This window comes from Lingula anatina, chromosome 2 (assembly GCF_051362555.1).
Source record: "Lingula anatina isolate TDL-2025a chromosome 2, LinAna3.0, whole genome shotgun sequence".
NCBI classification, from domain to species: Eukaryota; Metazoa; Brachiopoda; class Lingulata; order Lingulida; family Lingulidae; genus Lingula; species Lingula anatina.
The window spans coordinates 25,956,980-25,984,748 of record NC_141768.1 but is presented as its reverse complement, the minus strand read 5'-3'; the positions used below and the strand labels follow the sequence as shown (position 1 = coordinate 25,984,748).

General features: G+C 35.9%; 3 protein-coding genes and 1 long non-coding RNA gene across 4 annotated transcripts in view; 2 read left to right on the top strand and 2 right to left on the bottom strand.

Annotated features, from left to right (window-relative positions):
- Positions 1-15,944, top strand: part of LOC106153811 (pleckstrin homology domain-containing family H member 1) — a 43,315-nt gene extending 27,371 nt beyond the window's left edge. Inside the window, exons 26-31 of the mRNA XM_013527910.2 lie at positions 10,888-11,029; positions 11,283-11,431; positions 12,298-12,427; positions 12,997-13,074; positions 13,309-13,467; positions 13,769-15,944. Coding sequence (XP_013383364.2) covers positions 10,888-11,029; positions 11,283-11,431; positions 12,298-12,427; positions 12,997-13,074; positions 13,309-13,467; positions 13,769-13,900 — 790 coding nt within the window. The 3' untranslated portion in view covers positions 13,901-15,944. The remainder of the gene's footprint in view (positions 1-10,887; positions 11,030-11,282; positions 11,432-12,297; positions 12,428-12,996; positions 13,075-13,308; positions 13,468-13,768) is intronic.
- On the top strand, positions 260-1,166 carry LOC147763502 (uncharacterized). The gene is made up of 2 exons (XR_015333022.1): positions 260-676; positions 937-1,166. It is a non-coding gene; the product is annotated as an uncharacterized LOC147763502 (long non-coding RNA).
- On the bottom strand, positions 952-8,476 carry LOC106153813 (E3 ubiquitin-protein ligase TRIM56). Its single transcript, XM_013527911.2, has 3 exons — positions 8,343-8,476; positions 6,173-6,367; positions 952-2,710 (listed from the first exon to the last, which is right to left on the bottom strand). The coding sequence occupies exon 3, from the start codon at positions 2,692-2,694 to the stop codon at positions 1,468-1,470; it is 1,227 nt and encodes a 408-aa protein (XP_013383365.2). The 5' UTR covers positions 2,695-2,710; positions 6,173-6,367; positions 8,343-8,476; the 3' UTR covers positions 952-1,467.
- A 1,332-nt stretch (positions 15,945-17,276) lies between the features above and the next one.
- On the bottom strand, positions 17,277-27,761 carry LOC106153809 (protein kintoun). Its single transcript, XM_013527907.2, has 3 exons — positions 26,086-27,761; positions 20,809-20,952; positions 17,277-20,356 (listed from the first exon to the last, which is right to left on the bottom strand). Exons 1-3 carry the CDS (start codon positions 27,730-27,732, stop codon positions 19,262-19,264), a joined length of 2,886 nt encoding a protein of 961 aa, XP_013383361.2. The 5' UTR covers positions 27,733-27,761; the 3' UTR covers positions 17,277-19,261.
- Between the last annotated feature and the right edge of the window lie 8 nt (positions 27,762-27,769).

The following is a 27,769-nucleotide window of genomic DNA, read 5'->3' as shown; positions in this document are numbered from 1 at the left end:
TATGCATATTCTTTTCTTTCTTTTTCAAAGCTGAATAATGTGTATGAGAGTGTGGCTACACCTGGAGACACTGGTCACCATGTCATCATGTGTCAAGGCCAGTTAAACCTGCCTCACGCAATGTTATCATCCATAAGTCACTGTCAACAGTGTCACCAAATGTGCTGTTATCTCAACATGGATAAGCTATAGGCAATGAATATATGGAAAAATGGAGTAATCTCCACATCAGTTTTTTTTTTCTTTTTTTTTTCTTAACTTTGGTCCTAATGCAAAATTAGGTCAGATTTCAATCTCAATGACAAAAGCACGTAGAAAGTTTGGTGCAGTTTTTCATATGTCCAAAATTAGTAGTGATTGACTTCATTATTTTTACAAGATATTTATGTAAATTAATCACCATGCTATTTTCACACATTTACTGCAAGTCACACATAAGATATTTATGAGAAAGTCCATTGTACTTAGATGTTTTTCAGCACCCAGTAAATATGATCCATGAAAATGACAACTCACAGAATGTGAAATTTTATTTCCAGTAATATAAACTTACTACAACAACAGGCTACATGCTTACATTACAGACTAGAATAACAAACTTATGATGGAAAGTACTGGGTGGGTCAAAAGTTCTACGGAAAAAGTAATTTGTGGTTCCAAAGCTCTGGTCATTAAGGCTTCATTCACATGCAATGTCTATTTTCTAAATTCTATTTTCTATTCGCGGTATGTCTTATGATCACGGTCTGTGCACTGAATATCCCGCGGCGTAATTACTGGCAGCGCGAGCCAGTTACTATAAGTTACTATAAGTAACTGGCTCGCGCTGCCAGTAATTACGCGGCGGGATATTCAGGGCACAGACCGTGATCATAAGATAGCGCGAATAGAAAATAGAATTTAGAAAATAGACATTGCATGTGAACGAAGCCTAAGGTTTTGATGAACAGTTTGTCTATATCATGATAAACATTCATTCATGTGCCAGATACTAATCTAATCTAAATAGAGATAATCATGGACTATAATAGCATTGTGATGACATTTGTGAGAGCAGACTGAACCTAGGGCTGACCTTAAATAACAATGATATCAATGTTTATAAATTATTTGTCAGATATTTACAAGTGGTTTTAAATCTATGGTCATTACTGCTTTCACTACACTTAGATGTAAAGTTTGGTAGAACAAAAACAAAGAGGCATTCGTGCAGTTTTGACCCATCTATAAATTAAAGACAACTAAATTGGATAATTTGTGTTGACAAAACATTTTAGTAAGTACTTTCCTGAATTATGGATATGAATGGTTGTATTACAAAATGTCAATTGTTGCTGAAGAAAAATTAAGGATATCTTTGTCAGTAATTACACTTTTTACACGTAACACCATGTGACAATCCTCTTCTCTTACATCTTTTTAAATAATCAAATATTTCTCTGCACATATATTTCTTCTTTCTTTTCTTTAGATTATATTAAATGCATGCATCTTTCCTTCCCACTGACAAACTATCAGTTTCCCATCATTGGTAAACTCCAAATCTGTCATGTCAGCCATCTCTTCATCTGAATGCAAGTGGCCGATCAATTTGCCTGATTGAGATAAGACGTGAATTCGGTTTGCCTCAGTATCTGCCACATATATCTTCCCCTCCTGGTCAGTGCAGACCCCCCTGGGTCGGGACAGGTGTTCCACCCCTGGGTTATGTGAGCCATAGTTGTAGAGAAAATTCCCCAGGGGGTCCAACACTGTAATTCTGTACCCCCAGTAATCTGACACTATGATATTGTCATTGGCTTTACTGGTGGTTACGTACCATGGGTGCTTGAACAAGGTCTTTTTATCATGCATGTTAATTCTCTTTAGATATTTTCCCTCACTGTCGAATAGATAGATGGAGCCATTGTTGTCTAGCGTACAGAAGTCTGTGACGATGATTTGTCCCTGCTTGTTTGAGGTAATGCCCCATGGGTTTTTGAAGTGTTCATTGATGCTTTTGAGCAGTGTGCCCTCTGGTGTGAAGATTTTCAACAGTTTTTCCTTTCGGTCCGTGATTGCCATTTTCCCGTCCGGCAGAACCGTGATGCTGGAGAGTGTTTTGAAGCGGACATCTTTGATCAGCTGGACATGCTCTACGTAGTTACATTTTGCAGAAAACTTCTTGAGGGTCTCATTATTCTGGTCTATGCAAAACAAATCATTGTCACTGTTCGCAGATATACTGACCAAAGCGCTAGATTTTTGTTCTGACTCCATATGGGTATCAATGGTGAAAAGTTTCTGCATTGGGAGCAAAATGTTGTGCTCCTTTTTATTTTTTGCATGGGCCTTTGGTTCCAGAGGTTGTGAATGGCGCCGGTGGTGACAGTAGTGGTGACCATGGTTGTGGTGCTCACCATGGAGCGTATGTGAGTGGTGGTGGTGGTGATGGTGCAAGATGTGTGCCTTACCGATTTGCTTCAGCATCACCTCATCGAGATAGTGATGCTGGCCAACTCCTTCAGATTCCACTGTCAAAGAGGAAGGATATGCCTGGTCTACGTAAAGTGAGTCGGACATTGTATGGCGGTGGAGAGGCACAGTCACTTCTGATGATATCTGAAGGGATGCTTTGTCCTCGTGGTTTGAATTTGATTTGGCCTCGAGCTGAGTTTGGTGTCTTGCTGCTGCAAGATCTGTTGTATCTGACATGTTCTTAGTGTTGTGGCTGGAAGAATAAAGAGTGCACAAATTTATAGTACTACTGATATTTCTTAAAGATGTGAGCATCTTTTAAATTTTATCTTGATGCTTTGCCAACTGTGATAAATTTTGCAAGTGAAGCTGACATATTCAAATTGTTTTTGCTGGAAAAGGCGAAGAATGAAGAAAAATGATATAATGTTGCTGAAATTTGTTTAAGATATGAACACACATATTTAACTCTTAATAGTTGCTTCACTGACTGTGATACACTGTTTATATTCTTGAGCACTTTTTCTGTATTAACTTAGTTTCTTTTTTAAACATGTCAGGCAAATTGGCTATCAGTTAGGATGCATGCTTTTATTTTGGAAATATTTTACTTGGCAACTCTAAGGGGTGTTGTCTTTCCAGACAATGTATATGAATTTGCCATGAAAACAATTTAAATGAGAAGAAGAATACTTAAATATAACTGTTTTAAATTTGTTGATTTATTTAACACATTTTGCTGAAAGTCTTATGCAGAAACAGATGAGAGGTCTTTGCCCTTGTAAAACAAATAAGATTTTGATAGAAACAAGATTACACATAATGAAAAAAATGGCTTTAAACTTTTTTCTCCATGTGTAAAAAGTATGTGGCGGTGATTTATGCAAAAGGAACCAGAAAATTATATGTTTCTCAAGACCGTTTGCTTGTGGTTGGTTGTACAGAAAGGCAGAGAACATATTAGGCTCAATATTTAAGCCACAGGTAAAATCAGGTTGGGATTCAATCACACTGTGATGTATTTATAACTGTTGAAGCTAACTTTTGAGGCTAACCTTAAACAATGTCTTAACCCAGCCTAATGCATTTAACCTAAGGAACAAGGCGATAGAATTGTTGGCAGGTGTCTGGCACCGAGGTTTGCATACAGAGTGCACATTAAAGAAAATTATGTAAACACCAATGTATAAAATGGTCAAGCTTTTCTTAATAAGAATATAAGATTGAAAGTATGTGGTACCAGCTGTGGGTCATGCTTGTTAAAGCCTTCACAGTATGGCTTCCATTAGCTCTTTTTCGAAAATTCAATTACTTTTACTGAAATCTATCTACCTTAATGAACCTGTCAGGTGTCGGGTTTCCTGTGTACAACGTGAGCCTGCAACTACGGTTAAGTTTTTTTGGCCCCCAAAAGCCTTGCGGCTCTACCTTGATTCTTTTTTTGTTGAAGTTTGGGCTCAAAAATGTTCATATATGCTATTGGAGATCTGTAGTGGTTGGTCTAATACATTGAGAAAAGGGGGTCATTTTTTTTTCTGCAGGTGCACACCTGGTCTAGTCTGGGGAATGTATAGAGAGTCATTATTGTTTGTAAAACAAAATCTCTTTGAGAAAAAATTGAGATTGCATATCAAAAATTGAGATTGCATATCAACCGGTCTTAAAGCAGGAAATTATTGCTATATGTATATATGTATAGTTACTGCTCTCACAAACTAGAAGACTTTAAAAACAATTGACTTAATGCATTACTCTGGAATGATTCACCAGAAAAATGACTTAAACTTGTGAGTTAAGATCACATTTGGCCTCAGATGGGATCGTTTCCACAAAACACTTGGATGCTTCACATATGATGATTCAATCAAGGAGCCATTCCAAGCTTTACGCCAAGTCTGGTTATAGAACTAATCAGATAATCTATGGAATTCCAATGTTAATACTTCATTATAATAGATATGTATCATTGGTATATATCGGATTCACCAGTGTAACTATCCATGACTTTTGCATTTTTTGGGGGGTAGATATGAATTGTAGTGCTGCAAAGTGCTGTTCACAACAGTGTAAATAACATTATTCTGGACAATTGAGTAACCGGCCCAGCTAACTCAAATATACTTGCACACTTTAAAAACAACAGTTTTAGTCTGCACTAAGTGACTCTTACGTGTTGTGTCACATTTTTTACCGTGTGAGTTAGGCAGCTATATATAAAACTTAAATGCCAATATCGTGTTGTCGCTGATTTCTAACACATATGAATATGAGTGTGGGTGAATTGGTCTTTTCATGCAAGTACTGTGAGGAATAGTGTATGTAGCATTGATGTAGTGTGAAGGTTTTCAGGGGCATTTCAAGCAGAAGTACTTCAACTCCCCATTCTCCCTCTTCAACAGTTCTCTTCTCTTTTCTTCTCTTTTCTAGTGATAATAATAATGATACCATATGAACAGTACTCCTACCATTTTATTTATTTCATTTCCTTCCAAGTATTTATATCTGGAATTAAGTACTGTGACTTCAAAAGTTTAATCAAGTGCAATCCCCCCCCCCCCCTGAAAAAAATCTGTGGAGATCCCTAATCCACTCACAGTTCAGCATTGCTCACCTTCACAAGAATTCTTGACCCTCCCCTATGTAAGTAAATGCTGGACATTAACTCATGGGTAACCACCTGTGCTGTCCCTGAGAAGTTATCTGTCTTCCCTATAGAACTGCTCCAGTGCCCACCCATAAATTTCAGTTGTTTTTTGCAGTTGTTTCTTTTTGAAATACAAAACTCAAAGTGGCTTTCTGGCCTATTAACATAGTTACACGGCTGTCAGATTGTAGAAAACAGAATATGTTATATTTTGTGGTCGGGGAATTATAGTGATGTAAATTATGATGCTTACTTATGGGAATGTTCAGCTCAATGGTTTTTATGGCCTTTTAAGATTATGACAAAGCTGTTGAGACGTTGAAAATAGAACAAGTATGTTTTTTATGATTATATGGATACATTAAACATAGTCGAAGACATTTTCCACCTAATCACTAGCAGTAGGAAATATGAGCAAATAAATAGGTGTTCTATGCCATAATTACATGCAGTTCAGTACTTTGAGGAATCCTGTTTTGTTGAGAAATTGAGTCAGCTTTCTGCATTACAAAAACATTGGCGTTTTTCTTTGAATCATACCTCTATTGTATGTAATAGATGGGGTCATGTCCTGCCACAGTGTTGTATTCTACAGTTGAATTTAACATATTTATTCATGGGCTAACTCTGTCATTTTTACTCGGCGAATGATTTAATCTACATGCTTCAAGCATGTGGTAATAAATGAAAACAGGATGTTTCAAAATCCATGTCAGCACAATGCAGTTTGATTGTTATTCAGAGGTAGGTATTGAAATGTACTTGAAAAAAAATTAAATTAAAATTGGATACTTCAAATCACTTAAGATCTTTCTTAAGGTAGCATGAAAACTACATCACAGGTACAGAGGTACAAAACAACTTTGATGGGATGAATTTGATGAAAGCAGCACCTAGTTCAAATTACTTGTATTGTGTCCATTTTTAAGCTCTATTCGCATGTTGGGAATTTTATATGCTGTAGAGTAATGAAAAGCTTGTCCGTTTTTTATACCCAGTTGCTCGATGATTGACTCTGACTATAATTTCACTACTTTGTTTGTCAAAAACATTGTAAAACAGTCCACCTACCTCAGAGTTCAAGCTGCTGGTGTTCCGTTTCCTCGTGTATGCGATAATGTTAAAAAACGTGCTCTCTCTGTGAGCTCTGTTGTGCCAAGTCTGACTGAGCCTCCACAACCACAGTTCTGAACTCTGACCCCCACACCTAGACAGCACTGCTATGACCTCACAAGACAGAGCCAGATAGAGCTGGTGCTTTTAGATCTGAAACGACAGAACAACATCATGTGTGAAGAAGGAAAAAAAAAAGACCCAGTGCTATATTGAGAGGCGAAAATAGATTTGTAAACATGAAAACAAAAATATTGCAAGTGAAACAGATTTTAAGAAAATGTGGTTGCCAGAACAGATACTGTGACTGGGCCATGTGTTAACCTGTTGAAATAAGCTGTAGAATGATAAATTACTAAATGAAGTGTAATTACTTCACATGGAGTACACTATACTTGTAAAAGCCGAAATGTCAAAATAACAAATACAACCATTTATATTCTATGACCTCATGTGGATAAGCCAGATGCAACAGATGGTGAAAATTGATGAAAATTGAAAGATCACAAACATTAATTATGATTTTGCCACACGTGTCAACTATGATGAAAACGAAAAAAGTAAAAAACATTTAACAAATGTCTACACTATTCATTGGACTTTTAAGTACCCAAATGTGCATAGTTTTATTTGTTATGCAGTTTTGATGGGACTGTCAAATAAATGACTGACTATAACTGTGTTCTTATGACCCTTAGTGTGTGTGCTTTGCAGCAAAGAAGATTGAGCTGAAGTAATTTAATTCCTTCAGTACTTCAGCAGCCATCTAGTGATAGGCACATATGGTACTTGAAGAGCTCAATCGATATCTTCTCAACACTTAATGTTACCAGGATGTACCGAGGGTATCATTTACACTAGAAGTGGATAGAATCTCTTACAGCACATTGTTGAAATTAAATTACCATTTTCTTACTCTCTAAATTCAAGCAAAATCCTATAATTCTTATACCCCCAACAGTTTACCTAATGTATGACATGAAGAGGAAGATTATTAGCATTTAAAATTCTATTTTACAACATTTTTGTAACATATTAAATCGATAACTTCCAGAAATTACAGTTCCCGAAAATAATCAAATAAAAATGATAATCTGGAATGAAATATTAGAACACTAGAAATATTTGAAATTTGTCAATGAGCATAGTTTTGGCATAAAAATATTATATACTTAAGAACTTTTTTATTGAGACATCTTAGATGCTATCATTATAATTCACCATTGTAAATGTGGTTGACTTTCAGTTTTAAGTAACATGGGTGGGGAGGACTATTCTGTATGAAAGGACAAGCAGCACTTCACAGGAAACAAAAATTAAGTCGTGGGATGTGAAGTATTAGATTACCTCGACCTTTCTCCGAAACACTATAATGTAATTTATACCAAAATCACGCTGGTTTGTTTATAAACAGGGTTAAATGTGGAAATAAATTTAAAAAATGCTGAACAATACTAAGCCATTTAATCAAGGAACGGCTGTGGCTCACAGCGGTAACTTGCCCTAAGGATGACATTAGACCTGCTGTTAACCTTAACAGAACCATGCTAGTGTAATGGAATGGAATTAAAAAACCCTAAACAAATAGTGCTCATCTTGTGCAAGACTATTTAAGAAAAGATATCACCTTAGAACAGGTTTTTAAATTCTCATCACAAGATGTGAAGTCTGGGCTAGCCCTTGCAAAAACATTTGAAAGGGAATGAAAAGGAAACATTTAACAAGTTAAGTCTATTTCCAAGGTCAAATTCTATTTAAAAAAATACTGTCTATGACATGAACCTTTGTGTTTCCTACAGTGTATCTGATTAATGTGTTTACGATCTTTTCATTCCAGTTTTACCCAGCAATGCCAATCTTTGTTGTCCCTGTAATCCTACGATCACTCCTATTGGGGATTGTATAATTACAGGATATTGATATCAAATTGTTAAAAAACAGTATATCTTTTGCCAAGCTGACATTTAGAATCATACAATCTGAGAGACATGCCAAGACCATCAATATAGTGTAGGTGTTGATTGTCCCCAGAGAGTTTCATATTCTGTATACTCTACTTGTATGTGGTTGAGTAGATCCGAGCAGCTATTACATACATACATACATATTAGGAAGACATTAAACATACCTTATTAAACACACAGAATTCTCCCTTGCCTTGTCCAGGATTAGGAATAGTACATAAAAAGTGACAGCCTAAAAAAAGTATATTGTGCCAAGGCTGGCTGTATTCTGCCTGATTATGGTTGAGTTAACCCTAGTAGCGGATTATATATAGTCTGAGCACCTGCTTTGAAAGCGTTGACAAATATGAATATATTAGCCTAGTTTCGCGACATAAATTTGAACCAAGATATAGATTTGAAATGTTTATTTTTTGATGCATGGGTCATTTCATAGGACTTGTTGTTTTGTATAGACATGGGATACATGTGCTTGATTTTTATCTCAGGATGTTGTCTTTGAGAGAACAATACAGAATTCATGACAAAAGCAAACAAACAGGAAGGGAATAAAAATGTCGTAAAAAAGGGGCATGCCAATGCTAAGAGGTTATTAGCATGCTTTGTTATCAGTAATAATGCCTTGAGGATATAATTTGTCACAGGTACCTGCAGGGAATAAATTTGACCTGATAATGTAGATAAATAGGCACAAAACGTTGGCAAAGATTATTTTTGTCCTGTAACAGAATTGGCCCAATAGATGTTGAGGATAGTGTGTACTCCAGTACATGTTTTTCCTACTTATTAATACTAATGGTACTGTCAAATTAAAGTGATTGTTTTGATTGTCTCTCAATTCTGTATACATTTTTTACAAGGTGGTGCAATTACATAAGGAATGCTTGTGGTCATACTTATCATGATTTTCTGGCATGGACAGGCTCATTTATTAAATTTTAACAAGGGATGAAAACATCATAGATTAAAATGACTGTTTGTTGACGTAAAAACAATCCTTTTTTTTTGCAGCGCAGTTGGTTTGTTATCAAAATTGAACAAGGTTTTTTTTTTTTGACAACTGTACAAGAATTCTTTACACTTTTTCAGACATGCTTGTTTGAGATCCTTTTTAAAAATAACAAGATGGAAGAGTTATGCTTAAACATAATAACAAATTTTGTCCGTGAGTTATGTAAGGAATTAATACTTCTGGTTGTATCACAATCTCTCTCTTCTTAATTTTCAGTAAAATGATAAAATTATAATATGATTAAAATGATTCTGTTAATCATATAAAAAACATAAGCCTTCTTATGTAATTGTTTTTATGAAAAATATTTTTCAAATAATGTAACAGTAGTTGAACCACGAACATCTTTATAATATTTTTATCAAAGTGACATTTTTCATTTACCAGTGTAGAAAATTGAGCAGCCTACTTGCAAAAGTTACACCCAAGTTTATGTATTAAATAAATATAAAAACAGTGTGTTTACATGGTCCAGTTTTTGCCCTGATGAATAAGTTTCGTGTATATTTATACAAAAGTTCTTGGGTTCCAAGTTGTGTGCCAAAGGAGTTTATGTCTGAGCGCATTCAGAACAGATGATCTGCAGACTAACTGATCCGTTGACTAAATATGGCCGACCCCACATAAAAAAGCGATGCCGCTAATTCCCTGATGGTCTCCACACCACCACACACTCCATAAAACAAAATAAATCTCGGCTCAGAGGTTAAATTGCTAGGCTCCTACAGCAACGGCGCATGTGGAGGCGGAGAGACCATCGGGGAATTAGCAGCATTGCTTTTTAAATGGGGTCAGCCGTATTAAGTCCGCGGATCATCTGTTCTGAATCCGCTCTTTGTGAACATGTCATTGTGTTAGGTGAGACAGCACAATGTCTGAAATTGTGCACTCATTACATCTGTTTAGGATCCAAAGGAAGGGAATGGGACGAGGTGCCTAAGGGCCCAGTCCACTTCTTTAAGTCAAATGTCTGCTTAGATAAGTTATTAGAATAGCATGTCATGAGTGAGACACCATTCATTCAACCAGTGTTCAAATTCAAAGTGCTTATTTTCTGCAGTTATTGGATATCCCCTCCATCCCCAACCTGTCGATAATTATCTTTATTTCTGCTTAGTTAAACTTTGTCTCACTAACAAGTGACATGATATTCTAATAATTTATCTAAGCAGACATTTGACTTCAAAAATTTATTAGAATATGTCATGAGTGAGACAACATGCAATCAGTGTTCAACTTCAAAGTGCATATTTTCTGCAGTTATTGGATATCCTCTCCATCCCTAACCTGTCAATAATTATCTTTATTTCTGCTTGGTTAAACTTTGTTTCCTACACGCCAGTATTATAACTACTGACGTCTGTAATGTGAATTAAAATAATTCACAAGATGAAACACTGAGAAATTATTTACTCTTTTGTAATGAGGAAATGATAATTGTGTAAGGTGATAGTCTGAGTATTTTTTGCTGCTGCTGCAACTTCTTGAATTTTCTGAAAGGCCAAAACATGATCCCGCTTCATCATTTTTTTGTATTGCTCTTTTTTCATTTGAAGATATAACTTAAAGAATACATTCCCTTGGAGTGACTAATCTTATCAGTAAACATAGTACTTTTTTTAAAACAATATTGAACAATTTCTTGTCATTCCAGAGTATCTGAATTCTATTACAAATCTGCATTGTGCATGTTCCAGATTATATTTAAAAAAGAATGTGTCATCAGAGACAGAGCGTGAGCGCCACTTATTAGCCTACCAGATCAACCATGCCATCGTCAATGGGAAGTTTCCTGTCAGCAAGGAAATGGCTGTGCAGCTGGCATCTATACTGGCTCAGGTGAATGGAGATGTACATTCTTTGTCAATTCTTTAACAGATTTTTTTTTACTAAGGGAGATCTGTAGTGAGAGTGTGAAAATTTCAGCAGAAAATGTTTAAAAAAAAAATTTAGCTTTTCATTTTCTGCACTAAAAAAAACCTATATTTGTATTTAATAAATAGATTTAATTGTATGACATCTAATTCAGAAATGGGTGGCATTTAGAAGTGGTGTTTAGGTGAACAGAAAAATAATCATATTCCATTTGAAGGTGGAATTTGGAGATTTTCGCCACCCAGAGAGCACCAACCAAGGAGAGCGCACCACTCCGCCTAATTCTTCCACTCAGCTGCCTGTCATCATAGAGAGATTCTACCCCAAACGCTACAAAGACAAGAACTGTACAGAGGAGGATAAGACGTAAGAAAATGACTTTTTCTTTACATTAATTTTTTTAAATAACACATTTGTTCACATATTGGGAAATCGGAAGAACTGTGTTTTCAGTGTTGTTGGCTAACAATTCTGGTGACATTATATAAGTTTTTATTTTGTCAAAATTTTGCTGTTGTAGCTGCTGGAAAATACATATCAAAACACCATATAGATCTTTAAGAAATAAATAAATTAATTATAAAGATGCATCTTTGAAGATCTACTGTAAAGATGTAATATCTAATCCAACCTTTCGAATACTAGGCAGGGATTCCCGAAAGCTTGGCTTGGATATTACAACTTTATAGTGGATCTTCTTAGGTGCATCTTTATCATTGCTTATTTATGGCTGCTAGAGAATAAAATGTTTTGCATCTCTAGGCTAAAAGAGACATTAAATGGAGTGTAGAGACTCCTTTGCTTCCCTGGATCTCTCTTTGTTTCTCCACAATATTTCACAATCTGTAATGATGCACCAGGTCATAACATGCATATGCATTTCATTTTTCATTTGAATTATCATATATATATATATATATATATTTCCATTCCTGGCTTGCCTATTTGTCAAGTGAGAGGCCTTCTCAAAAATGAATGGATCGCTTAAACAATTGTTCACTGTGCCATTTACATGTTACTTATATTACACTGAACGTTGAAGAACAAATTTGAACTGATTGGGGGATATTTTCAGTTGTTTTTTATTTCAGTCAGGCAGCTGAATTTGGAAAAAAAGTTACCAAATATTCCTTGAATGTTTTATAGCATATTTCTTCAGCATTTGGTTAACATTTGATATGAGGTCATTTTTGTAGAGAATAAATCATATTATGTATCCATATTATTTGCAGACTTTTGATGTCAAAGATAGCAGAGAGGTGGGCCAGTTTGAAGGGAAGAAGCAACCACGAGTGTGTCAGAATATATCTCACAGCTCTTAGGAAGTGGCCTTTCTTTGGAGCAGAACTGTTTGCAGCTAAGGTAAAGTACAGTAACTGTTGTAGTCATGTACATGTATGTATAATATAGGCAAAAGAAAAAAAGTCATTTTTGTTAGTTTTGGTTTAAAATGCCTATTTGGCTTAAACAAAAACTTTGTCAGAGACTGCAGAATGATCATGTAAGATGCCAGTACTGGGCATGTTTTGATGTACAGAATGCAAACCAGTTTCAAATTTATTTTCAAGGACTGTCAGTTTCAATGAATCTTTTGCAGTAATAACTCAATCTTTTCAATGGACATAAATTGTCAAACATTCAGATACATAATTTTATAATCGCAAAAATTATATTTCTTTATAGCACTTGGTGTGGTTGTACTGCATAGAATAGAACTATAGAGTAGCCGAGGCCTGCGTAAAATTTTGTTGCTAGCACTCAATAGGAATGTTCTGATTTAAAGAAGTTATGACTTAAAAAATACAGTATCTGTAAATTTCACTATTTTCCCCCCATTGAAAATATCGAGTGATTATTTTATGTCTGAAAAAAACAACATTCTTTTCAGGCTTTGTCCTCAGAACTTATGTACTTTGTATTTGTGATTCCAGGTGGTTTCAGCAGACATCAGAAAAGTCTGGTTGGCTGTCACTGATGATGGGGTGGCCATACTAGAGTATGGAACTATGGTGAGGAAACAGCTTCTTTTATTTAACTATTTTCAAATGTTTGAAGATGTGTATTTTATCATTTAAGATTTTCCCAAATTAAGGATAGAGTGATGGTGCTGTTCTTGTTGCTGCCATCTTTTGGAAATACCAAGAACACCATGATGGAGATGTGTAGACAGATTCAGTTATTTTTTGCTTAGCTGTGAAAACTTAAAAAATAAATAAATAAATTCAAAACGTATTGTATTGCAGCAATATGTGACATCATACAGCTACAAGGCCGTTGTGACATTTGGAGGCTGCAGGGACGACTTCATGTTGGTTGTCAATAGAAAACAAGATACTTCTTCAAGAACAGAGCATAGGAGAAAGAGGACTTGCAAAATTCAGTTCCATATGCCTAAGCTAAGGGTGAGATTTGAATATTGGGATTTATGATGTAACCATTATACAGTGAAATGGATTACAAATACATTATGTACCTTGGTGAAATTCACATTTGATGGAGCAGTATATTATATAACGAAGGGTTATTTATTGATTGTCACAGGTGAATAGCTTTAGTAGTTCTCTGATAATAGATATTTTTCTCAACAAGAAAACTTCTCATCTCGTTTTTCTTCTCTTAAAAAAACTATAACAAGCCCAGATAAGAACAGAAAATGAAAGGAATAAGCTGTCATCAGAAATTTATTTTTTCAATTTTTTTTAGATCCTTGAGTTAACCTTACTACTGGCCAGTTACATTAATGCCAGGAACCAGGTACCAACCTCTACACGCAGTCTGGACAAACAGAGCAGCACCAGCACACTCAAGAAGAAAGGTCAACTCCAAGGCCATTGAGGAGGAGGGAGGTCAACTTCAAGGTCATTGAGGAGGGAGGTCAACTCTTAAGGTCACTGTGAGGGGAATCTTAATCTCAAAACTACCGGAAGGACAAAGGTCTAAGCGCTAAATTGGGAAAAAAATTCATAAATCATCAACACTTATTTCTACTGTATCTTATGAATGCAAAACTGCCTTTTTGTTAAGGAAAACTCAGATAGGTTTTATTTTTTCATAGATGTCATTGGAGATGACTTCCAAATTTGACAGCTAATATGATAGATATATGGAAAAGGAAATATTAGTTTTATGTTGTTATACTGGGGATTTGAAAAAGTTTGAAAAAAACTCCCAGAAAATTCCATTTCTTGGTACATCACCAAAAGGTATATGTTATATTATACCTTAAACACTCTGTTAAAAAGCCTGAAAATGATTTTTTTTACCAAAACTAAGATAATTGCTCGATCTTTTCAATGGGGGGAAATAGTGAAATTTACAGATACTGTATTTTTTAAAGTCATAATTTCTTTGAATTAGAACATTTTAGGTGTATTGGAAAAAGAAATGGTTTTACACTCATGTTAGTCTCTTTGGGAGTGCACAGCCCATAATTTTACTCAAGAGCAAGACAGGGTGGAAGAGGTTCAAATGTATTATCGAAAGTGCTTAACTTACAAATCTTCAGATTGCTTTTAAGCTATCTGCTGCAGTTATGTGTTACCACTCAATTAATTAGAGCCAACAGGGTTTTAGAACCAGGCCTTGGGTTTTCAATTTGAAAATTTGCATGGCTACAAAAGTTGGAAGAGTCTGAAATTCCAGTTATGTCCCCATATAGGTTAATCATGAATATGACAATGGACTTATGCTTACATTTCATGGGGTTGCATTTATATTGTCAAGTGTAGATTAATATTGATATTAACTGTATATGAATACACTTCACAGTGTAGACAGTCTTATACCCCTTCAGTATTTTGTTAAATATATGTCATATATCTATGATAAATCGCCCTGGGTTTCAAAATAAACTGGAAGCTAATGGTATTGCTGATACATCGGTTAGTTTTCAGCAAACTCTGAAACTCATTATGGGGCTAGAAAGCCTGAAAAGGAATTATTTTAGCCCAAATATTTTAAAATAAATACTGCTTTGATGTAGTTTGTGCACCCCCTCCCCCATATTCTGAACTTTTACTTATTGTCTGTTACAATATTGGTCACATCTTTTAAGCGTATTTCAGCTGCCAGTGGAAGATTGTTATATGTTTGCTTGTTTTAAATAGAGTAAATGCATAGAAGTGCATTTTTTTTTTTTTTTTGAGAGATAGATTTTTATTTGCATAGCTTAATTATGTGTATGTAAAAAATGTATTTTCAAAGAAAGCATTATTGGGCTTTTAGGTGGGGTCATCTCTTTAGGTCCTAACATTGTTATCCTACTGCATCCTTACTGACTTGCATCCTTACTCAACCCTATTAAGTGAATGATATTACCCGATATATATTATTGATATACTCCAAATCAAAGCTCTCTCGCTTTACTTTTCTTCATCGTTTCTCTGCTACACCATTTTTTCTCATATCCTTATGGTGCAGGTAGTGTGTGTGTGTGTGTGTGTGGGGGGGGGGGGGGGGGGTAATGATGTGGGTTAGTTATGATGCAGGGACCTAATTAAGGGATTTTACCTTTTAGAGGAAAGCTGTATTTGAAGGTGATGTGATTTTGGGTGCTTTAAAGCAAAGGTGGACATGCCAATATATACAGGCCAAGTGAACTATGCATCTCTTAGTCTTCCATTTCTAGATCTGTTCATATATTCCCATAAACTGTTAAATATCTTTATGTCATATAATCTTTTCTGAGCATAGCAGGCAAAGGTGTTTCTTTAGGTGTTTATGGAGCTATTGGATAAGGACCAGTTTTGTGGTCATTTACACCATTCTTGGTTACTGTGCTTTTTACAGATTTTTATAGATAGACTTGCCTTTTTGGTAATGGTTATGATATATGCAATTGAACAGTGGTTTAAATAAACTATATATATACTGGTAGATATATATGTAGTTTGCTCATTATCATTTCACCTTTTAAAATGCTCATGATATTAAAGTCATAGACTTGTAATCAGAGCTAAAAATTCAAATCAGAAGTGTTCCATCATTGTACTACCATACTTTTTGTCAGAACTAAATTATCCGAGTTATGAAAAAATCTAAATACATAGAATATATAAAAGTACTAACTGTGAGAAAAAATATTTCCTTTGATACTGTTGATAACCACTTCCTAAATATATTATGGGATATGCAGGAAGGTTTTTAAATTGACACAATTATCTGTTTAATCATGACATGATATAAAAACCTCCAAATATCTTATTATCCCCCCCCCTCCTTGGTAGGGGGGAATGTCCTAACATAGGTTGATCATTAAACCTAGAAAAAGTCTTAACCAGCAATTTTGTTGAAAAGCTTTTAATAACTTTAAATAATATTATCCATTGAAAACCTGAACATATAATTTTCACCTAATTTCCTCTTTATGGCCCAGTGAAGAATAGGCATGTAGGAGAAGGAGTTGTACACATTTCTTTTTCTTGTCTGGATTTTCCAAAATACTGGTTTAGTTGTATTATTATGATAGCACAAAATGTCAATTTTTATGACTTTTGCACTTTTTTTCTGAAACCATCTTTAAGACTAAAATGGAGGTTAATGGCAAAAATGGCCTTTTTCTGGTTGCAGCTTGAGTTAACCTGTAGAGTTAAATGTTGGAAACTAAATAGCACTAAATATGCTCAAGACACTTGTTTCTTATATGAGATAATATCCCCTAACACCAGTTTTATTAATACATGGACACACACTCTTCCCACCTCAGTTTTTCAACTTGGGATATAAGTTTTATCATTTTCCTTTTGCATTAAAGATCTTGGAGTGGTAAATAAATCCACTTATATGTGTAACTCTGCTGGTGGTTCTCATCCAGATGGCTTAACCTCACTTACTGCACATAAATCAACTCCCTCTCCCATTCTAAGGCTTCATTCACATGCAATGTCTATTTTCTAAATTCTATTTTCTATTTGCGGTATGTCTTATGATCACGGTCTGTGCCCTGAATATCCCGCGGCGTAATTACTGGCAGCGCGAGCCAGTTACTATAAGTTACTACAAGTAACTGGCTCGCGCTGCCAGTAATTACGCGGCGGGATATTCAGGGCACAGACCGTGATCATAAGATAGTGCGAATAGAAAATAGATTTTTAGAAAATAGACATTCCATGTGAACAAAGCCTAAGAGGAATCCATTATTTTCAGTCTTGTATGTTGTAGAGTTGTAAAAAGCAGAAAATTAATTGTGCCTTTCAAATGAAATCAAATAACATTGTTTGAGACAATTCTTTATTAATTTCTCTTCCCATTCCATTTTTACAAAACTATGCACTTTAAATGCTTGCATTATCACCACACATCAAACTGCAACAAATGTAAATTGTTCCGAATATAACTGGAACATCTGCAAAAAGAAATTTAAATTTCAATTGACATGTGCTGCCTTAAATTGAAAACGGCACTCTTTTCATTTCTTGAAAACAAACAAAAACTTACCATGCCAAAAAATATATATCTTTGTATACCTAACAAAACAAAACAATAATAAGAATTCCAAATAAAAGCCACTTATGAACTCAGAGGAGCCATTTAAACTAATGGTTATACCAATGAATGTCAAGGAACAGAATGGACATGGGAGATTACATGGTACATCATTAAGGTCATCTTAAACAAGTTCTCCTTCAACTGCTCTGGAATAACCTCATTTACATTTGATACTTGAATCTCATCATCTGTTTTCTAAAAACAAAAAAGTAAAATAGATCCCATCTACTAATAAGAACTGAATTGAAAGAAAAAAATTAACCAAGCTTCATGAGAAAATAAAGTTTGTTTGAAGTTTCATTGAAGCAGGTCTAACATTCTCATTGAAGTGGATGAGTTGTGATATTCTTGAATCAAAATGGACAAAATTCTTTGGTCAAGATCAACTCTCCACTTTAGTTCTTCAGTGAAACCAGCCCAAGACATGGACTTTCTGTTGACTTTGTCTGCAGGAAAAAAAAGATTCAAACTGAAGATCAGACAATGGAATTTTGCTTCCTTAGAATGCCTAATTACAGGAGCCTGAGTGCCAAAGAATAGACCATGTTGCAGAATTCTGATTGGCCCTGAACCTTGAGAGAAAGGAGACTAACAGTCTCTGGCAGGTAAAGTAACACAAATTAAGAAAGACGAAATAAGAGACTAAGGAAAAAGCTAAATGTATTATAAACTGTCAAGCTAGACCCATTAGCAATCCATAAAAACCCCATTATTCACAGCCACAATTTCAATTCAATTATGCACAATATCTGTGTCTGTTGTGTCTGCTGAGCAGCTCGAGATATTAAAATACTCAAATAGAGAATTAAGCATAATTCACACCAAGACTTTCTTAGCTCAAAAATAAAAGTTCAGTGATGTCATCTAGACATGTTAAGATGTCAAAGATCTTTTTTGGCTTAAGTTAATCCCAGAGTGAAGAAAGCTAAATTCCATCCTCTTCCCCCTATGAAAGACTCCTCCTGAAAGATTCCTTTTCACAATTAGCTGCCTTTTCAAAAAAAAAAAAAAAAAAAAAAAAAAGAAAAGAAAAAAAAATCACGTCAATTCCACATTCAGCTTGACATCTGTATTTTATAACAAGACCTCAGAAACACTTCTCAGTATCTAAATCAAAAAGGCAGGCTTTTGATAACTGTTCAAAACATCCACATGATTCCACCTCCCTCCTGATGATTTCTTGGAAAAATATAGCAGTGTATTGAGTGGCAGTGCTGATAACAACTCTCTGGAGAGCTTATAAAACTGGCCAAAATTAACAGTTTACAATGGTCCAGTTTCTGAGAATGACCTTCATGCTGAGATTTTAAACAGAATCATTAAACTGTTCACACTGGTATCATATACACAGCAAACATACTGATCTTTATAAATGCTAACCTGCTTCTTGGATATTATATTGGAAACCTACATGTATTACTTACAATACAACCGACTTAAAGTTGAAATTGTACATTAACTTGGTAGTCAGTAAGAAAATAATCATTTTTTGTTTCAATGGGGTCCTTCTGCAAGCTTTCACAAATCCAATGAAAAATTAAGGCTGGCTGCAGTATTTTGTAGATTTGTTAAGGAAATAGTTTTATTCACCTGCTCCATGTTATATTTCTCCCTTTACTTAACGGAAAGCTCACCACATTTCAATGATCTAAATATCATCAAAATATAATGCAACATGGTGAGCATGCTGTATGTGAATTAACTGCGATATCAGTCATCCAAATCATACATCAGAGAATTGGCAAAATCAAAGGCACACTTAGTGTTTTCTATGTTGGGACCTTTTCTGGGTTCTTCCCAACTTAACACAGTTTCCACTTTATCATCCGGATCCTTTGGTTTTACAACTTCCTCTGAGGTTTCCTGAGTATCTTCATTGTCATCACTGTCATCTCCCTGACTGTGCTTAACCCTCAACTTATCCATTTTATCACTGGCACTTTTGCTACTCTTTTCATCGCATTCGTTACTGGTCTCTAGTTTCCCATTTCCTGTGATGGTTTGCTGTTTAGTCATTAATTCATCATTTTCAATTGCATTTGGTATTGTAGCATCCCTGTTACTGGAGTTTTGCTGTTCTTGCATCATTTCTGTAATTGCAGCATCTACGTGACCTGCAACCTGACCTTCATCTTGACCCCTATGATCAAAGACCTCCTCAAAAGTGGTTTGTTTTTTAAGGTTGCTCTCTGCTTGTTTATCCTTTTCACTATGCCCCTGTAATTCTCCCTCCTCTTTGTCACTGCTGCTACTGTATTCTGAGGTACTGCTGTTGTGCCTCCTGCGACTTCTCCTGTTCTCCTGTTTCTGTTCTCTCTTACGAGCCCGTCGCTTCTTGTTCTTCAAAGTGTTGTGGAATGCTGAAATTGCTGCTCCAGACTTGTAGTGCACACTGTCCACATCTTCGCTGAAAGAGACAGATTTCTTGAGTCTGGGGTGATCCCCTTCCTCCCCCGAATCAGAATTGGAATTGGACTGCAAGCTTTCGCTGTTGTAACTATTGTGACTGGCACTCAGGCTAGCACTGAGATCATCGGTGCTGGACTCGGAGATTGTACGCTGTTTCCCTACACTTGACTCTGAAGTACTCCTTGCTCGGCCTCCTGAAGAGTCCCCAGATGCGTGCCGCTGTTTCTCCGAGCCAGACTCGGAAGTGCTTCTCTGTTTTAGGATGCTGTGAAGTTTTGGGACTTCTTTGTCGAATACCACCTCTATGTTTTCGGCTGTATTCCCACTGGGGTCTTCCAATTCTACATCAGGGGTCTGGCGGCTGAAGGCACCAGGGTTTACAGGACCATTGTTTCCCTGCATGGTAAAAAAAGAAAACTCAATATTAAAAATACGTGTATTACAAACACAGAATCATAATGTTTTACCTTTCATTTATTGCATTAACAAATGTATAAAAATACACTGGTCATTCTGGCAAAAACCTAGGGATCCAAAATCAATAATTAATATGAATATGTGCCAAAATGAAATATTTATTTCATAAAAGCATGAAGTGGATTTTAAAAGGAAATGCAACATGTGGAATGCATCTATATTCTTCTCTGGACTACAGTTACAACATAATAAACACATGACATTGCATGTCATTTCAGAAAGTTTCATAATGCTTGCATCAAGTTACAATGTGCATCTCAGCATAATCATCATTTAAGGACTGGTTTCCGAGTGTCATATTATATTACTTACATTTGAGGATGCTTACTTGTGTAAAAGGAAAATTAAACTGAATAACAAATTTTGTTTACCTTCACCAACAGTGTCACCTTCTGGTCATTCATTTCTGTGACTTCTAGTTCTGGCATGACCTGCTGAGCTGTGGCCTGACCATTTTGTTCCTTCATGCCTGTTAACTCCTTCTCCAAGGTATTCTCTGTTACAAAAAGCCTCTCCTAGAAATGTGACGAAAAAAGGGGGGTTTAGTCTAGGAAATGCACACATACTTAAATTAATGTATTTCTATATTACAGCAATTACTCAATCCTTTCTAAGGGGGAAAATTGCGATTTTTACAGAAACTGAATTTTTTTAGTCATAATTTCTGGCAACAAAATTAAAAAGCAGACTGCTCTATGGTTCTGCTCTATGCAGTAAAAGCACCACAAATGCTACATAGAAATTTATATTATTTTTTGATTATAAAATTAAGTATAGTTTGATCATTTTTGTCCACTGAAAAGATTGAGTTATTACTGTAATTGATTATGTGTGCTATGCCAAAGGTCTTTACCAAAAGCACACAGGAATTGGCTGAAAGGAATGTTCATAAGATTTCTGTTTTATTTTCTCTTTCAATCAAGCTTTAAGCTTCTCAATTCAAATGATAAAACACCAGTTCAAAATTTTACTCCTAAATTCACTCTTTAACAACTTAAAAAAGATAAACAGTTATGACAACAAACACTTTTGAAAACCACATGAAAGAGCAATTTTTCACAATAAAAGTCCAGTAATATGCAAACACAAGGAAATTCCTCATACAATCCTTGTGCTCCCTGCCCAATCCCATACAGTCTGAATCTAAAAAATATCTCTCTTTATTGCTGCATACGGATATTATGTTCTAATCTTTCACTCTGATGCAGCAGTAAATCAACATTTTAGCAGTATCTCTCTCAGATAAACGGCCATTATACCATGAACATTACACAGATCACATAGGTGATTTCAATGACTGATGTAAATCCTTGATTGGCATTAAGTAAATATTGTTTAATGGGAGATAGGAATACTAGATCAGAATGTGTGTAGGCTGTGCGTGTGTGCACGTGCGTGTGTGTGTGTGTGTGTGAGAGAGAGAGAGAGAGAAAGAGAGAGAAAAGAGAGAGAAAGATGGATTATGAGTATGTAACTGAAACACGAAAATTGGAAAGTTAAAAGATTCAATACAAAGCTTCTAATAAAATACCAATCCAATGAATTGAGATGACCATTAGCACATCATACAAACCACTCAAATCCCTTTCTTAATGAGAAAAGTGCTTTGCACATCAATTCTGTCATAAAGCAATGTGATGGTAGATTGTTTTCTGCACAAACTAAATTGCAAAGTTGAATCCACAACCTATATTGCACATCATCTCTCATGAGGATTTTCATATCATCATTAGCACTGGGGAAACATTAGCAACATCTTGGGGGAAAAAAGAAATATTGGAAATTTGCTGCTCCAGAATGATCACAGCATATAAAAAAAATCTAAGCTTCCATCTTTTAATTTCAATGGTGTTTTTAAAAGAAAAGACAGAATCCCTTCCTCTCTCTCTCTCTCTCTCTCTCTCTCTCTCTCTCTCTCTCTCTCTACCATTTATTAGGTTTCTTTCCAAAGAATAGCTTTATATCCTAGGCTTCTAGGTTATATCTTTTCAATTTTCATGTCTTGCAGCTCTCTTCAATTTCAATTCCCTACTTACCACAATGACATGAACCACTGCCACTGCCCCACAGAGTAGAGCTATGAGACCCTGGGTAATATGTGTCACCACCCACAGCAATGTCACCAGACCCAGTGTCACATACTGGGTCCATATTGTCACCAATGCACTGGCCAAGTATCCACACACTTCGAGAACTACAGGTAAACTAAGGGGAAGACCGCCCAGCCTCGTGTTTTCTCCACCTCTTTCCATCTTCTCCCAGGCCATTCAAACATCAACTCCCCGGATTCAAACCCACAGCCTCGATTTATGTGATGATGTCTATACCACTTGATGCAGAGATCAATTATATTTTCCCCAAAGTAACTCACAATAAGCTTTGCTAGAATTAACACTCAGCGTTTCTACTATAGCTATCTCTTACTATTCCTGGTATCATACGCTACAACAAGCAGTTGCATGTCAATCTTCCCGTTTTCTCTGCAGAGACTCTACCACACAAGCCTTTCTGCATGAAACACTCTAGGTTAGGCTTTAGAAAATCACTGGTGTGGCATGTATTTGTGACCAGATAGCTGTCACGTCGCCTTGCAGCAATTGTTATTTAAATCTATTCATATACGCTTGTGATGATGCTGAATGCTGTTGATGTATAACTACATGAGCTGGCATGGCCTAAGGTACAACCCAAAACCCCTGGACGACAACAATGATTTATAATGGAGAGGGAAAAGACCGGATTTAAACCTGTTGCTTGTTTTGTTGTACAACAATTAGAATTAACAATCCGCACAATAGTAATCAACTGACGTAATAACTTAATTGCGGGTCATTTATTCCATTTGGCATGTTTTTTTTTATTCCTGATTAGAGCAATTTTGAGACTGATAATTAGTGTTAAGGGGATGGATTGCAAGTGCAGCAGGTTTTGAAATGGAAACTGAGCATCTGACCCTAATAGATTTTATACTCTATCATCTTAACCGCAAACATATCAATAAGATCCCCTTGATCAATTCAATAAAGCTCAGATAATCGTTTTCTATTCATTATCAGTCTCAAGGGAATTGCAGTATTTTGAAAATATCATAAGAACGCAAAGACAATGCAATCGCTAGAATAAAAAAAACATGGTTTAAATGCCACACCTCAGTATTTCACCAAAGAAAAAAGGATCTAAACAAATGGCTTTCAAACATTTGCATCATGAGCAACAATACATCAGTTATCAAATGTTACGTGAAGCAAAGCTTTTCAAATCAGCAGTGTCACCATATCTATTTCACACAAAACCAATCCCGACCCAGATTTCAGCTCGGCTTTCCATCACATAATCACAACTGTCATGAACTGTGCATCTCCATCTTCTCAAAAGATCTAAACATACTTTTCAATGACAGTCATTTTCAGCAAAGATAAAACTCAGTTTTTTTTTCTCACAGGACTAATCTAAAGATACATCTTAAAATCATATGGATTTGTCATGTAAATTGAGTTGTCAAACTGTTAAACTCGATAGCATGCGGATGCAAAGATCTATAGGCAGTATTTACTTTTTTCCAACACAGCAAATGGATACAAAATATGTGGATCCTATAATCAATTTTAGCCATCAGCAGGGAAATGAAAGGCAATGTCTTGCCACCTCATACTATTTCAACAACACTGGAGTTGATTTCTAATTTCCCATTTCTATCACTACCCCCCCCCCCCCAACCTTTCATTATTACTGACCATAGTACTCATAACACCAAAGGTCAGATGCCCAAAAAATGTTGGGGCAGTGCTTATTGAATAAAAGAAATCATTTGGAACAGAGTAATTTACAGATGTCAAATACAGATTTTCTGTAATTTAGATGTATTCTGTGTATAAGTTAAAATTCAGTAGGATAAAAAATGTTCTGCAACCTTTGATAATTATATATGGATAAAGGTAGTGAAAAAAAAAACAACAAATTCCCATGCACTACCATTAATGCACTTTTAAATGAGATGTTTTAACGTTTCGAAAATCCATTAACACACCTGGCTGACAAACAAGCAATAAACCTGCTACCTATATTATATCTTGCATGCCCCATATATACTATATCCTTATAGTCTATGCAATAAGCCTTTAGCACACCTACTTAAGCTGTTCACATTCACCGTTTTCCTAGTATAAAACACATAGGTTAAGGAGAATATGATTTTCAATTATTTCTGTCTACAAATCTGGGTTTAAAAGGTCTAGGTTTCTGAAAGTTATAGGTTAAGGTGAAAATGGTTTTCAATTTCCGACTACAATGTGGGTTGGAATCTCTCAGGGCTTTTTCATTATCTTTCACCTTTACATGTCGCACACTGCTGAATAGCAATGTGTTTCTGCTACTGATTGGAACAAGCTTTAATTAAAACAAGTCCAGGCATTGTTAAAATATTGCCTAGGTTATCAGTTCAAATGAATCCCTGACATCCAACAGTCCTGTCTTTTCAAACAGTATTAGTTTTCTTTTTATTAACATAATCGCTTTCCTTCCAATTCTAGCACACTCTGACTCAATAAAATTTTGAGAAAAATATCAAGAAGTGCAAGCGACAAAAATTTAGGGACATATATTCTACCAGCTGAAATATTTTCTTTAAAATACTATATTTCTCTCTCATCAATAAAATAGCTCTTTTCACAATTTAATGCTTAACACACTCTTTCAAGTGAAGCAATTTACCAGTATTTAAAAATGAATCTTAACCTATTTTGCAAATCTCACCTAGTTTTGCTGATCAGATCTCACAAGCACTTAACCAGGATGTGCCGCGACACTATGCAATAAATCCTCCAAGGTGCGTCATCTACACAATCAGCTGTCACACCTACTGCAATGTCACTCTTCACTGACCTCACTGCATCTGTGCACACATTTCGCCCATATCATTTTGCAATTCATAAAATAATCATGCCAGTGATGCAATATTCCTATCAAACTAATGTTGAAACATTGTGATGACTACTCTGATGTTTTCATACTATTCCCATAAATCTTGTCAGTGGACAACTGACAAATAACACTGTGGCCACCTCAGACTAAATGTATTACATTAACTACTCAGATTAACATGGTGACAAGTTTGGATTACTATGTGATGTTTCTTATCTTATAATATTAAAGTAATGCTGGCCTGTACTCACTGTTACAACTTCTCTCATTCCACCATACATCTACAATATAAACTATCAATTGGGGATGTTAAAGGTTCATAAATAAACCAATCGCAATCATGCACGCCTTCATAATGTGGGGAATCCCATGAATAATCGAATAATTGGGTCAGAAAAATCCCCTGAAATGAGGTTATTGTCAAATGTGTAAATAATCCTACTTCTTAATTAAAAACCTACAAACCTCCAGAAGAAATATCAAGAAACTTCCTAAAAATACTGTTGCTCCTGGTTGCAAACAAACTTCTGTTACTGATTATATTTAACCTCCGCTTACCTTTGTATAATTTTTTTATGTTACAGATGGCAACTTCTTTTCCACATTCCCTAACACAACAGAATCCACAGAAATAAAGGAAAGAGGGTAGGAAAAAAATACCCGTTTCAGTTAAAACGAAAATCTTTTTAAATCCTTTCATATACACTTTTACAGTAATATAAACCTACCTCTAAATGGTCTTCATTTAGGCCAACTGAATAGCTTTCCCACTGACTTTGACAATCTTCATTTTTCTTCAAGAGGACGACAACATTGGTCTCTCCAATATCAACAGTGCACATGTCCTTGGCCAGGCAGTGTTTATCGGGAAAACTGAGGCAAATACTGTAGTGGTTCGGGAATCCTCCGCTTCCTAATGATGTCATCTGCAGCGAGCATCCTGCCTGAGTGAAAGTGGCATTACAGCTGGCCTTGTCAACTCTCCTCACATTTATAATGACGGAGACATTGGTTTCATCTTGGAATATGTCATACTCAGGAAGGCTGTATGGAATTTGTAGTTTCACTGAGTGATTTGTTGAGCTCACTGGGGCAGTGGCAGTGGCTGATGGATTTTCATTTTCTAAAGACGATATCACTTCAACCAGTGGTTTGCCATCTGCAGCACTATTGGACAAAGTTCCATTCTGCAGAGGCGGGTTTTCTTCTTTATCATCAATAAATGAAGGCAGTTTTGGTGTCTCAGCTGGCAAAACAGGTAGAGTGATAATAAGCTGGCGCTTGTTCTTATCAAATTTGGCTGATCCTTTGGTTTCATCCACCGGATAAGGCAGGTTTAGGTCCAGCTTATACTTAGCTGGAGTCTCCGATTCTAAAAGCAGCCTTTTCTCAAATATCTCTAAATCAATATTGGCTGCCGATTTCAAAAGAGGTAGTGTTACTACAACTGCCAATTCCTTGGGTCGTGTGCTGGTCTTAGCATCTGGAGCATTACGATAGTCTCCCAAGTCCATGTCTGAGCGATGGATGATGTGGTATACAGGAATTTCTGCAGCATCTGGATCTTTAGTTGATGTTGCTGTAACTTTGGTCTTTGCTTCAGTTTCGGCCTTTTTAGCATTTTGTTTTGCCAGTTCTTCTTCTCTGACTATCCTCTTTTCTTCTGTTGTTTTGTTATCATATGGGTATGGTAATTTACTCAATGGGTCATCATCATCTGCATCACCTTCAACTTTTGTCGCTGGTTTGTCTTGCTCATTAGGCCCTTCATCCTTTCGTTTTCGAATCACAGTCGCCACGGGAACGCCTTTAAATTTCATCTTCGGAAATTTCAAATTCTTTCGATCCAGTTTCACATCAAACTGCCTTTCAATGCCATCGAATGCAGTGTCTTGGATCATCTTCTTGAATCGCGCATTAGACTCTGCCATTCTGTAGGCGTCAGGGTTGAAAACGACATCGTAAACTTTGCATTTCTGTCCTCCCTTGTCCAAGTCATCGCGCGGTGGAGAGAAACTGTGTGGAATCTGCCAACCCACTCTCGTCTTTCCATTAGGCCCAAGCTCTTTCGTCATTTGTGGCTTATCAATGTGCTCGTTCTTACAGATATTTATGAAGGCCTTTTGCTCACCATTAACGGTTGTTTTTATTACGTATCCAGGGTCTGGGTTTACAAACGTGATGTCCATGCCTCTTTCCGACTCCAGTTGCGCGATCTCCTCTTCATACCGTTTGCGGTTTTCCGGGTCAGATATTTCCTCTGCATATTCTGCAAATAGCTTTCGAAACTCTTCATTTTTCAGGGCATTTGTTAAACGTTTGATTTCATCAGAACTCAAATCCAAACCCTCTAAGCCGCCTCGTTTCGACGCCATGTTGCCTACAGAATGCTTACGCGTGCGCAACATAACT